This window comes from Wasmannia auropunctata, unplaced genomic scaffold, assembly GCF_000956235.1.
Source record: "Wasmannia auropunctata unplaced genomic scaffold, wasmannia.A_1.0 LD336064.1, whole genome shotgun sequence".
NCBI lineage: Eukaryota > Metazoa > Arthropoda > Insecta > Hymenoptera > Formicidae > Wasmannia > Wasmannia auropunctata.
Genome location: NW_012026826.1, coordinates 729,791 through 744,032, shown reverse-complemented (window position 1 = coordinate 744,032; position 14,242 = coordinate 729,791). Strand labels below are relative to the sequence as shown.

Genomic DNA, 14,242 nt, shown 5'->3' with positions numbered 1-14,242 from the left:
GTATCTGACGTGCAATTAATGCTTATCTGACACCACCACTGAAAGTTTAATTCGCGGAATCAACGGTATTGTTAGCCACTCTTTGATAACTGGCCTTGTAATCTGTAAAGCAAGGCGCGTTTCGTACACTTATTATTACAATCAATTTTCAACAAACTTCTCTCTCTCTCTCTCTCTCTCTCTCTCTCTCTCTCTCTCTCTCTCTCTCTCCTCTAATGACGTAAGATATGCGTCCGATTAAGCGATTATCTGTTCACTCTGTGCCTGATACCTAACGCGCGTTATTTCGAGGGTGCTCACGTTAATTCACCTACGCGACCCCTTCTCCCTTAACCCCGTTCCGCTGTGGCACGCCGACTATGCGAATCAATTCGCGCCACTATTTGACAGAGACGCGCGCAGCGTTGCGTCTTTGACATTCCGGTTTAGTAATCATCCAGTAGGAAAACTCGTGCTTGGCACATATGATATACTAAACGCACTTCTTTGGACAAGTGAACGGCTGCATACTTTTCGTTTCTTTAATTTTCGCCACAAAAAACGCCTTATAGAAAATTCACGATTTCCTCCTAGCAACAACTTTCAATACTCAGCATAATTAATCATTAACCAATTTAATACTTACAGTATTAAACACATCTAAGGGTCTTACAAACAGCCAAAAGAAATTCGATTCAATATTAACGTCTCAGTTGCAGAACAGTGAAATAAAAATGGCGACGATACAATTAAACTTAAATTGAATACAATATATATGATTAATCCTTGAAAACATAAATCACAAAAAAAAAACATAAAAGGAACGTGTAATTTAAATTTAAAAAATGCAGGTGTAAAACAGGAATGAAAATCGGAATATCTCTTCATTATTAAATGTTGCATCGTCAATCGTAATTCTGATTCGAAATATTGCCGATTTACGTAGATACCACGTTTCGCTCAACAATTATTTTACAAGAGTCCACGCGAGTCTGGAGTCTGCAGGTGATATTAAGAAGCGCGGAGAGTTGATATTTGCGTTTGTAATATTACGGGGATTAATATCGATGAAGAGAGACTGACCTGGAATCCGTCAAGGATGCTACCGTTGAGAAATGACTGGAACGCACGGAAATGCATCGCCCGCGCAATTTCATTTGATATTTCAGTAAGAGAATCATTCCTTTCTTCGGCAAACACATTCCTCCACATATTTCGAGCGTGGCCCCCACGATCCGACTCGGGTCCGCGCAAATTTACCCCCGTAACCCAGAATGAATATTATACGGGATGTGTTTACATTATATATTCCACTCGCGAAATCGGCTTTTCTCAGTCAATATTTTCACAGAGATTTAATCGTATAGAACGTTAACTACGGAATTAAACCCTCCAATGTTACGTATGTACAGATACATAACACGTAATATTATCTAGCTATATATAAGCCCAAACACAGAAAGATTTGTCAAAAATTATCCTAGTCAAAAAGATTGTTCGTAGAAATTGCTTCGCCAGGAAATAATTTCCACTATTTACGCGGCGTGTCACAGAATCGGCCATTGTAATATTTTCCTTAATCTCCCCCCTCGCAAATATAGAGGGAACGGGGAAGGGGGATCGCGAGGGAGGGAAGGAAGATGTCGGGGACGGCTCGTTATTAAATCGAACGCGACCCTTTGGCCGATGGCCATCGCTCACGGATCCCGCGGGGAATTCCCTCCGTGCCGAGGGATTACAGGTGACCAAACTCCCCACCGTTCCGTCGCATTCATTCCGTCCCGTTCCCGCGATAGCTGCCCATTACCGCCGGGCGTATTGATTGATGTAACAGTTATTAATTCGCGTGCTCGATTATCGGCCGGCCGCGCCGCCCAGCCCGGTGTGTCCTCCGCGGTTTCCGTAATGCAATAACGGCGCGATAGCGGCAACGCAATTCCCACATCGCGGCGATCCCGTCGTTATTCATTTAGACACGACGACTCGTGGGGAGGGGGGAGGGATGTGCCCCACAAACGCGGAAGGGCGGAGAAGGGTGTCCCGATGTCTGACGGCAGGTCGAAGTTTACGGAGGGAGGAGGGGGGAGGGAAAGTGCAAAGGTGTTCGAACTCTTATTCCCTCCCCTCGCCCAGCCTACCCGGCGAGGTGGACTTCCGCGAGAAATGGATACGGATTTCCGCGAAAGTTTCCCTGGAAGTTGTGCGGATTTTTCCTCCCTTTCGGGAAAAATATGTTTCGTATCGCGGCCGCGCAACGATCGTAGTTCGGGAGTCGTGCAATTATAGTTACGCGCGGGATCAATTTTTCTCGACCCTACGGAGGAGTCCGCGCTACTCACGGTCGAGGGTATTTGTCGGCGGGTGGAAATGGATTTTCTTCTCCCCATTGTGAGACCTACGTACGAAAAATCGAGTCCTCTTACGAGACCCAGCGCTACAAGAATTAATAACATATATCCCTAAAAAAAAAAAAGAAAAAAGGAAAAAGGAGGTCCTGCAATTTTCGAAATCGGTTTAAGCGACTTTTCGAAGAATTTTCGAAACAACAGCCTCATATGGAGCTAACGAAGAAGCTTTTCGAAGAAGCTATATCTTTTTAAAAGTTTTCCGATTATAATTAATGGAAATAACAATTACATTTATATTAATTTATTTGCAATCTGCGTGCGAGAGAATTTCACAAATCCCATAAAAAGGTTTTAGAGTGCATATTGCGCAGTTGCGCGTGGGCTGGCGCGATACATAAGCTGGGACTGTTAATGCCGGCTGCATTATTAATCGCTACAAATGCATCCTGATGTGACTATAGGGGCCGTACAGGCCACGGGCAGGCTTTCAAAAGCTGTGTCATAAGCGTCGCCCATTAGTGAGATAACTTTTAATATCTTTGTGCCGGGGCGCAAGAACGCAGCGACACACACGCGTCGCCATCGAAGATACCGTCGCGACAAAAAAAATCCCTTTCTTCTTTCTTTTTCTCGCCCACTCTGTTCTCCGCAAGTCCGCGCTTCCAATGACGCAATCTCACCACCCGCCATTAACATGAACAAACGACGGGGGGAGGGGGAACGGGAATTCAGAGCGAACCCGAGATAAATATCGCACGAAACTTCGTCGATTACTGGCGAAACACCCTTATCATCCTCCACACAACGAGGCAATATTTTTTTTTTGCGACGATTCTCGATCTCTAGTACGAATCTCATCTCGTTGTTTATCTATCACGAGCCTCGAATGTTTATGCAGGTACTTTATAATTTATATAGGCACGAATGTATTGACACTTACGATATATCGCATATTTGCTATTTTTTATTTGCTTGCAACTCAAAGAATGGAAATATAAAAGAAAAAAAAATAACATACTTTTAAAAAACAACACTCCTCAGTATTGTTACATCTAAAATTGCATTTTAAATTTAAAATATTACAAAATTTTAATGATTCAACACATTTAAACTCATTTTCCAGAAAACTTTGTTTCTTGAGCTGTGTGTCATTGTTGCAACAAATAAACAATCAGAGTTTAAGATCGACGAGGCTTGAATTTTCTTCGCCTTTCGACACTTATCATGAAAAAATCAAGAATGCGAACGCTTCTTACGAGCCCTTCTCTCGCAGGCCGCATCGCTCAAATGTCAGATTGGAATACGAAAAAACAAATCGCGGACAAGTTTTCACATTTAATTGAGAGGTAACACTCGAAACAACCGAAATGTCCTCGCTCTGCACAACGCTAATCGCACGTTTCGATAGAGTTGAAGCTACCGGCGGATTCAAGGCGTAAAACACTTCGCGCGCAAGGGGCGCGCTTGTTTGTACACGAACGAACAACTGGAACGATCGAACCGAGACATTAGACGGTTGCCAGCGGCCATTAATCATACAGGACGAGGAGGCAGGTGATTAATGTTTCCCTCTGTGCGCGCTAACTTCGGCCCCTCTCCTTTCATCGTCCATTTTCACACTCTCTCACCCCGGTTTTCTTCGAGTCACCCCCGTTTCTTCGTGTTCCGTCGCCGTTCGTCCCTCCCGCCTCCCTCTCGGTTGGGAAACGCACCGCGAAAACTGCCGGCTACTATCGCCGAGCGATTAATTTACTACATCCGTCGTTTCGCTCGTTGCGCTCGCCATCTCGATTTCCGCGACTCACGCGAAACACCCCGTATATATATATTCGGATATAATTCCACCGACGGTGTTCATTTAAAAAATATTACGCGGGACGCGCGCGCTGCGCGTTGTATATAGAAAACATTTTACGGAATATAAAATTTATATGACGGTCCATTTGTAAAATCCATCATCTCGCATTTATAATTCACGCGATTCAAAATAATTTTCATTATGTAAACCGCAATATCAATTTAAATGAAGCTCCAACCGATTTTGCATTGTTAGAACAAAGCGGAAAATATCGAATATATTTAGAATATGTCGAATTTATCATTTTTAATAATATATATACATATATGTAATTTCGTTGAATTCTGATTTTGTGCACGCATTTCTTTTGCATCTTTAAATACCTCTGTGTCTTTTGTATCTTTAAATCTTCTATATCCAAATGCTTTATTCATGCATCAATTGTAACTTCTACAGAAAAAAGTCTGCCAGTGAAAAAAATAAAACCAGAGTAAATAAAAAAATAAAATCTTTCGTCGCACAATGTCATTTCTAGGATAACTTAATCTAGAGCAATTTCATCAGCTGTAATTTCTAAGGTAACTTTTTAAAGACGCCTGGTTTGATCGGTAGCTCTAAAAAAAAAAGAAAGAAAGAACGAAAGGAGGATAATTAAATTTGCCGGATTTTGCGAAATCACCCTTCGGTCGTCGCGCCGATGATGCTGCGGTCGCTCGTTTCAAACCGGCGCGGGCCTTAATAAGACGAGATTTAGAGCGTCCCCAGGTGGCAGACTGGGCCCCAGTGGTGGCAGTTTATGTCGCGTCGTGCACCCCGGACGAAGTTCCCGGAGACCATTTAACCGGGACGTAAATGTTAAAAGCCCGCCCGCCCCGCGCGCCTCTCCCCTCGCGCTCCGCCGCGCGTATCCGCGAGGACGTTACGACCGGTTTTACATTTCGAGCCTCGAAGGCGCGCCCTCAGATCCGCGGGGTTTCGCGGACGGTATAGCCGTAAGGGAGAAAGGGATGCGCGATGCATCCTCCCGGTGTATTTTCCCGGTGGAGAAAAGACGCGGAGCAGAAATTACCGTGACGAAACGGCGCGACGGCTCGCCGAGTTTCACGGGTTTCCCCATCCCGCCGATCGTGTAATCGGATTTAGGGAAGAATTCTTAGAGTCACCTGTCGTGCAACTCTTTATTTTATATATATATTAGGACAAAACATGAAATTAATATAGAACGAATTCTGCAAATGACTAATTTGATATCGGAGAAAAAGCATGCAATTACACAGCTCGCGAATTATATTAGTATTATTCGCTAAGTAATATATCAATATAATATATTAATATAAAGTATTAATTTTAAATACGAAAGGTCGCGAAATATGTAATTACGTTGTTTAATTAAACCGCTCAGACCTATACAGAACTCTCGTCCTGTGCGATTTGTTCAAACATTATTGTGTAACTCGAAATCCCCTAAGTTAGGGAAAACTCTACAAAGGAAACTCGCACAAGTCAAATCCTTTTTTTCTATGTGCGCGGCACATTTCTGCTCACGGGTCATTAAGAATTTTCGCAAGGACGCCGGACTAATGGCATCGGCCGGATTACAAAGTTTTTAGAGCGCCGCCGGTTCCCGCACCGGGAGTACGCGCGCCTAAACACCTGCACCCCTTTCTCACGACCCTCCGGGACGCGGCCTTTCCAACCCCTTCCCGCGGGGGGTCGCGCGCGCGAGAGAGAAGTTTCCGCTCCGCGCGAGGGCGGACTTTTCGCGGCATTTAGCCGCCTCGGCTCGGGAGACCGTAAAGTTAATATCGGAGGAGGATTTCTAAGGCGGAGAGAAAGAGAGAGAGAGAGAGACGCGAGGAGGGGGGGAGAGGGGGTGGAAGAAACACCACCGCGCCGCCACGTAAATTGGCTTCGCTGCCGGAGGCGGTCGGTTAATCGCGCGAGGAGGTCGCGGCGACCGAGCAACAAAACCGGGAAACAAATAAAGAACGAAGTTGAAATTCAATTCGGCCGGAAGAAACAATCGAAGTCCTGGACGCGAGAACTGGGGAAACCGCATTTGCGACTAGCTTCAGCAGTCAGGAGTAATCCAGGGAGACACATGGAAATTTCATTAAGCTTTCTTTATCTTGAAAGGTAAGCGAATAATGAAATTAACAGTAAAGTGCCGCTGTGTGTTCCTTTTTTTACATATTAGATGCAAATACACTCTCGAAAATGTACACAATTTGTAGCATTCTTAATCTTCATTACTCTGTCGTTTAATTTAATATCGTAACTCCAATCGTCGTATTTTGAACACCGTAATAATGAAATAAATAATTTAAATGATAAAACAATAAATATAAAATATAGATATAAATATAAATATATAGAGGCAAGAGGCAAATTCGAGATTTCGAGGCAATGTTTAATTCCTTTTGAAAGAAAGAAAAACATGCGCTTTTCTCGAGAATGCCATATCGGATTACGCGCAGTAGAACAAGTCAAGCTTTCATCAGACTTCCGCAAAGCGCGCGCGCGCAGAGTATACAGAATGTATCCAATAAACTCACTCGCGTCGTTAAAATCTCAAAGGATACCGTAACGTTAAATAGTTAAGATTTCATGGCTTAGGATAGCTTATATAAACGATTACAAGGCTTTGATTTGCAATTCTCTCGAACTAGATCGTACAGTGGAGAAACGAGTGTTTATTTCCCTGGCTCGTACTTTCCATCAAGTCGAATTGATCATCTTACGGATTTCACCGGGACTCCTCGAGATAAGTGTCAGCCCGGACGACGGGATTTTGCTTCTTCAGCACAAATCATACGATACCCCGAGCTGCAGAGACCGGAGGATCCGTCCAGGAGCAATAAGTAAAGCTCCAGGTGGCTGGCTTTGACGCGGGTTAATCTTTCGAGCTGATTACAAGTCGCGAGCAGCCGGACACAAATCCAATTCCCCGCTCCCTGCGCCCAAAACCCGGGTGGGTGTGTAAGCCTACTTACACACGGCCGTACGTGTAGCCGGCCAATCGTCGATTCGGTAATCCGGGAATGTTTTCTGCCCGGTCCATTATCGGCTTAGTGCACGGCGGCGGCGCCCGCGCCGCCATACTCTCTCCGTTCCGCAACGACCTGATTCCACGCGAGAGAGAGGAAAAAAAAAGAAAATGCCACCCTATATATTCCAGACGTGCTCGCTGAGCTAAATCGATACAGTGTTAAAGATACGTTTCTTTATACACGCCACTTTTCGCATTGGCAACAATTTCTCGAGGAGAATTCGTGGGAAACAAATCCCCCGTCTGTCGCGATCGGGTAACTCGATAGCACATAACGCGCGAATCCCGCGACCGCTCCGGCAATAATAGTGTAATTTGCGAACTGTATTTTTCGAAAATTTTTATAACGAGGCATTGCCAAATGAGAGACAAATTGCGCCGCGTTGCCATCCATTTTTCGAAATGATTGTTCATATTTCCCGGCGATTTCAATTTGCCCGTTGCGCTCATTCGATGAGACAACAAGAATTTGTCACGAGCGCAAATAAAAATTTTTATTATTTTTTTTGGGGGGAAAATAAAATGTACCTACGTTCGACGCTCGAATTCGTTCCACGGGCCGCATAGGCTGTCGTTTTATCGGCGCGAGAAAAAACGATATCGCCGGCTAAGGACAAGGCAAGCATAAACATCCTGTTTTTCGCAAACTCGCGTAAGAAAGAACGGGCCTTCGTGTATGCACACCATCAGCGGGGATATTATTCGCGGCGCTATTGAGCACGCTCAAAAATGCATGGGCCACTCAACCCGGACCGGAAGCACTCCGGTTATACTGTTATCCGGTATCCTCAGGGATAAGGCTCGCCCTCTCCCTTTAATGATGACCGGCAATATTCGCTCCTTTGTTTTTCCACCGAGAGAGAGAAAATGTAGTGCGCCATCTCGTGCATTAGCGCGCCCTTCCCAAGATTACGAGAAGGTGTTTTATTTTCATGATGGAAAAAATTTATACGTGAAACTGATAAAAAAAAAGTCATATATATACGATTTCTTATCGGCCTAGGATTGCTTTAATTTAAAAAACTCTACAAAAAATAAGAGACTATATTAATTGGATTATTCTATAAAATTCTATTATTTGATTATCTCTCGCCGCTTCTTCGTGATAAATTCACTTTCGCAACACGTATTTACATGAATCTGCATAGATAAACCTCGTTAAAACGTGGCGCGATGTTTAGAACCGTTTCCAACTTAATTTCGCTGTCTTCCAAGTATTTTCGAGATAACAAAGCGAAGTGTCGATTCCGCGACAGGTGCAATTAGCGTCTTGTCGAATATCGCGCGGCGAAGTCTATCGCGATGCGCCGGGCAACCCCCGACAATTCCGGCGGTGGCGCGCGCGCGGACGCGGCAAGAAGATTATTCTATAATTTTAACAATCAATTATTTAGAATTCAGTTATCTCGGCCGTGGCTGTGCCGGCGTTATATTCAATTTTAAAACTGCAAACAGTCGCCGGTGGTACCCACTCCGGGCTCGCGACGGAGGCACTCAATATGTAAAGCGCGATGTAACTTCGGCCGCGTCGCCGTAACTCCGCGGCGCCGCCGCCGCCGCCGCCATCGCGCGGATTAATCAAGCGGAATTCACCGCCCGACTTGTAAACGTTGATCAAATATCCGAAGCGAGCGAGTTAACGACCGCGGGATTGTCTCTACGAAATTCGACTAATTCAACTCTCGGTGTGTGTATGTGCGCGCGCGCGCGCGCGCGACATTTTTCGGCGACGACATCCGACGTCGAAGTTAAATTACGTTAGCCCTTTCGTTTCCCGGCGTTCCCCCAATTACGGGACACACTCCCCCCCCCCCTCTTCCTTCGTCGGCAACACGCAAACACACAGTTTGCGCGCGGAATTATTCTGCCCTTTTTTTTGTTTCCATAATTTTTACGACGGAGTCCCACCGAGAGGGGAGTTCTCTCTCGAATCTGAACCGATAAAAAATTCTCCAAAAAATTCCCGCAACACGCGGAACACGTAGGAGCTCTCGTGAAAAATTTCCGTCCCGTGTACACCTTAGCCATACATCCGCGTACGTATACACTTGAATATGTATATAATTCATCGTCGCATTACACGCGATACTGCATTCAGCGTACCGACTGCGCGACCGCTTTCAATATAAAACGTAGAAATAATAAATGAGGCGCCCGGGCCCGCCACGTACCGGGTGGCCCCGTGTCGGCTCGTCGCACTCACCTGATAGAGGATGTCGAGAGTGATCGGGTAGAGCAGGTGCTCGACGATGACTCGGAGCACGGTGTTGGGTCCGCCCTGAGTCTCGCTGGCACCGGACACCTGATTCTGCCCGGCGATCGCGACCTGGCTGTTCGAATTCTGTAACAGAGAAGGGAAACGAATTAAGCAAACTTCGTGGGGAGCGCGAACTGATTGCGATCGACTTTTACGCGCGTTGCTCGAAGTTATACTGAAGATACGAGTTACCGCGAAGTTCCGAATGAATATAAGTCTCGTTTCACGGACGGACTGATTTTCATCAAACTTGGCCTTTTTGTATTTTTAGAACTTCGCATATAGGCGAATAATATTAAACTTACATTAATTGTTTTATTGTTAGCACAATGTAATAATAATAATAATAATAACGCAACATTAATATCTAATAATAAAAAGCTATGTGAAACAGCTTTCAATTATACATTGGATAATAATATAATAGGAATAATATAATCGAATCGCAGTTATTTTTATCCAACACAGAGATCAAGGTCTCTCTAAAAATATCGATATAAAAATGTTCTGTTCTGATGGCGTTCTTTCTGGCACGCAAAGTAATGTCGTTAATGTCAAACAAAATTTAAATCATACAATGAATTGTTAATGAAATAAATATTACAAGTTTTTTGCCTTTTTGATATGGAGCGGGAAATTATTTGCAGCGTTTGAAATTGGAACGCTTGTATTGCGGAGGAAGTAAAAAAAAGTACGTCTGAAAAGAATAAAAACCGTGATTTTACTCACACATTATGACACACAAATGAAGGTTTTTTTATACGTATTTTAAAATTATATTATTAAAAACAGCTATTGTGTATCGGGAAAGTGAAATAAATGGAAACTTCCTTTTAAAGAATACATTCGTGGATGACCTTACTGACTTCGATGCGATGCATGATCCTTCCTCGCACGATATACAGATCGCGGAAATTCTTTCTCTTTCTCTCTCTCTCTCTCTCTTGGCGTGTCTCTGCTGAGCGTGATGAGGCGGAATAGAAAATGATTTCTTTGAAGCGAGAAGCGAGAAGCGAGAAGCGAGAAGGAGAGCGTCACAGAAGAAGAAAAAACGGAGAGAAATGCGGGAGAGAGAGCTAGCGCAAACGAAAATAGATGCAAGAGTATTAAAATTGGACGCATACTGAGTGTAAAAACGAGGGGACATTATACTTTGTAAGTGAGAGTCCGTATAATGGACGATGGCGCTGCTGGGTTATTAAAAGGAGCCGTGTCTTTCCGAGTCTCGCCGAGTGAAACACCCGGTAAGTTTCCCCTAATATTAGATTGGAAGAAAAGTGGATTGGAAAAGAAATCGTAGCAATCGTATATAATAGGCCACGAGTTCTTACAACAATCAGCTTCGCAAAATCTTGCCCCGCCGAGTTACGGGCTAATTTATTGCAAGATAATATTATCTGCTGCGTTACATTCTAATTAAATAAGCAAATGAATATTAAACATTAATATAGAATATATAAATGCATCTCTAATTCCCTTTGACAAAGTTTAAACCAATATTTCTTCGCTGCGAAAAATTTACTTATCAAAAAATTATCTAAGGAATATTATTTTTTTAAAAACTTAAAATGTATGACTTTCCACAGATAAGTTCGTCAATTAATTTAAGGACGAAATCACGCTAGAAATTTGACGGAGGATTTCACTCTTCCTATCTTTCGCACGTGCGAAATGCATCTCGCGGACCGCGTCGCCGTTTTCATCAGCTGCCGCTGCCGGTAAAGCTGTCAAAGTGAACTTTAAGGGGGTACGACGCGGCGGGCATTAGCATAAAATGCTAAAGAAACGCGCCACATTAGAATTTCGATGTAGATTAAAGCGCGACGCTCGCCCGAGCGCGCGCAGCTCCTAAATCTGACTTCGTAAAAATAACTTCTCTCGAGCTCGAGGTATCCTAACGAAATTTCCACGGGCGACGACGACGACGGAGGAGGAGGAGGAAATCGCCTCCGCTTCCTATAGTTCCAGCGCGGAGATATAACTATAAATTCTTCGGTGTAAGTATAAGGCTAATTCTTTGAGTGTCGCTAAAAATTTCCCTGTAGACACGTGTACAGAGTGAAAATTTTAAGTCGCTTTAAGAACAACAAACTATTAAATTTTTATAGGTGTCTAACGGATTTTTTTTTATTGTGAATACAAGAGCAGCTTTAACCGGCGAATAAAACGAGAACGGGGCCGTGAGGGAAAATTGATTATTGTTATAGCGCGTGTAAACGACTGTTATACTATCTCCTATCGGAAGCCATTCCAGAGACGAGATTGTAGAAGGGAATGCACACGGCTTCGCGCGCGCGTATAGCACTTTCCGCGAAGCGAATAATATACACCTCTCGGAGATGCTCCACGGAAGCAATTTGAAATAACCGATAAACTAAGTGGGCAGAACACACGCGGCGCTGCGCGACGCATCGTCTTCGAGGAGGAAGAAAACGCAATCGCGGATACGCTATGACGCTCCAGGAAAGTACGGCGTTCAACCGCAATGTCTTGACCTCAAAAAATACGAGACGCGTCGAGAAAGGGTATAAAAGCAAGAAGTAAAACCGAGGAGATGTACGAGATATAGTATAGTTCTTCAGCGGCGAGCGATGATCGCAACAATTCAGAAGAGGTAATCCGAGTGCATGGCGCGCGGGAGTAAAGTTCTATTTTAAGAAGACGCTCTCGTAAACGAAGGATCTTTCGATCTTTGCGGTGTTAAATTACACGCTCTCTGTGCTCGAGCGGATTAAAATATTAAAAATCCAAATCAAAAGGTGTCTCTCTTACATGAGCCCCTAAATATATACCTTAACGTTGTACAAAAGACACGAGCTCGATAATGTTTCTTTTAACCTCGCAATCACGTTGAACGTCTCGAGAAGGTGCTTCAGGAAGGAAAAGGGAAGAGAAGCGTCCGGGGGAAAAGAAGTGTATCGCACGTACGGAGATGCTTCATGATTTTCAGGTGTACGTTAAATTTCTCAAAAAGGTGGAGAACACCGAGCTGGCAGCAGCAACGTGTGAATCTTTCCTCCCCGTGTAAAAAGTTGCGCCGAACCGTTTCGCGCGGACGCTTGTATGCCGGGGCTAAATGAATAGTTAAATGGCCCGGCGTTTCCCCTTCGCTGTAGCGCGCGTTAGATCTTACATCGCGGAATTTACGAGCGTGCTAAACCTCGCCTCATCGCGCCCTCGTTTCTTCGCGCCGACCCGACCATCACTTCTGTAACATCGCTTCCGCTTCCCTCCTCCCCCCCCCGCTTTCTTTTTGACGGCCCTCGAGCGCCCCAGGTTTTTAACGCGTAATTCAGTTACATCTCCGTGCGGATGCGTATCGTGCGTGCGTTTGTGTAATCGCGACGTAAAGCAGGATATCGGAGATGTTTCGCGTTGCGCAAGCACGCCGGGCTATTATTATCCGCCGACCGTATCCGCTAATAATTTTACGAGCAATTTTACTGAAGTTTGCATCCTGCGCGCGCTCACGCGGTTTTAGTCGAGTTTCCGCGCAGATTCGAGGTACGGCTTCCGGCGCGCCGTCGTGCGATATTGATGGAATGGGGATATAAGTGTTTCGAGCTGCGAACTGCAAACGTTTTACGGAAGAACCGAACAACTCGGATATAACCGGGATGGAAATAGCGACCAATTAAAATGGACGAGAGCGACTGGAAATGTCAAGAATAATCTGAACGGGATGCGACGAATGTTGAAGATAATTAAGGTATAGCTGCCCGATATTAAATCGCGCGCTTACAGTTGCGACATGAATAATTCACAGGAAATGTCAACGGGATCATTTCGCCGTTAAGTTATCTCAAACATGAAACTGAGAGCAAATAAATAAAGTGGCTCGGCAGAATTCATGTTCTGATGACCCTTCGCGACGGATAAAATTCCAGATCGCCGTGCTTTCTTAAAAAGGAAGAATTAATTTCGACGTCCCGATCCATCGAGAGAGAAAAAGCGAGAAAGACGGGGGAGACGGGGGCGAAAGTTCGCCATCTGCTAATTAATTAGCCTGACAAACGTTAACTGACGTTTTCCCCTCCCGACGGGTCTGCTCCTATAGTCGGCCCGTAAGGATGGCGTGCGGCCGGCCATTTTATCCGAGAATTAATCCTAAAAGTTGCGCGCGGCATACACATCCCCGCGAGCCTCTCGCGTTTCCCATCGCCGTTTCCCATTTCTTTTCACTTCGACGCCGATCCCACCCCTCCAATTAGCGGCTCATAAATTTCCATGCGTGCGGAACATAAATTCGCGCCGACGCTCCTCGCTCCTATTTCCTTCTCTCCCCAGGCCCCGTTTCCATCTTCCTTTTTTTTTCCCCGAAGGAATTCCCGTGACCACCTCCCACCCTCTCCCGCGATGCAATCCTCTTTATCGAAACCATGCGTCTTCCGCGCGCGAGAGACACGCGATATCGAAAGATTCCTGGAATCCCATCAAGCCCCCCTCCGGGCTGCGAAAGAAGTTTTTCGCCGGGAGTGCCGCTCCGGAAAATCTAATTTTATTTGCCGCTTATTGGAACGAGAATCAAATATCGCGTCAAAGGGTAGAAAGGATCGTTCTCTGGCCCGCCCGAGGAAGGTCCATCCCTGCGTATTTATTGCCGGCGCGGAAGCGCCGGTGAATTTCGCGCGCGGCTAATTATGCCGCGGGATAATATTCCACCTCTTCCCGTAATAAACCTCTTCGGATTTGCAATAAATCTCTCGACCTCGCGCGCAAAGATTTTCCATTATATCGCGTCGCGCGCGGCGCCGCCGCCGTCAGCGGCGCTCTCGCGAAACGTAGTGCAGGCGCAAATTAATACAACGAAA

At 45.1% G+C, this 14,242-nt stretch overlaps 1 protein-coding gene across 1 annotated transcript in view; it reads right to left on the bottom strand.

Moving 5' to 3' along the window:
• LOC105450258 (polypyrimidine tract-binding protein 1) overlaps positions 1-14,242 on the bottom strand; it is a 332,980-nt gene that overhangs the window by 27,191 nt on the left and 291,547 nt on the right. Inside the window, exon 8 of the mRNA XM_011690014.1 lies at positions 9,378-9,515. Within this exon, the coding sequence (XP_011688316.1) occupies positions 9,378-9,515 (138 nt within the window). The remainder of the gene's footprint in view (positions 1-9,377; positions 9,516-14,242) is intronic.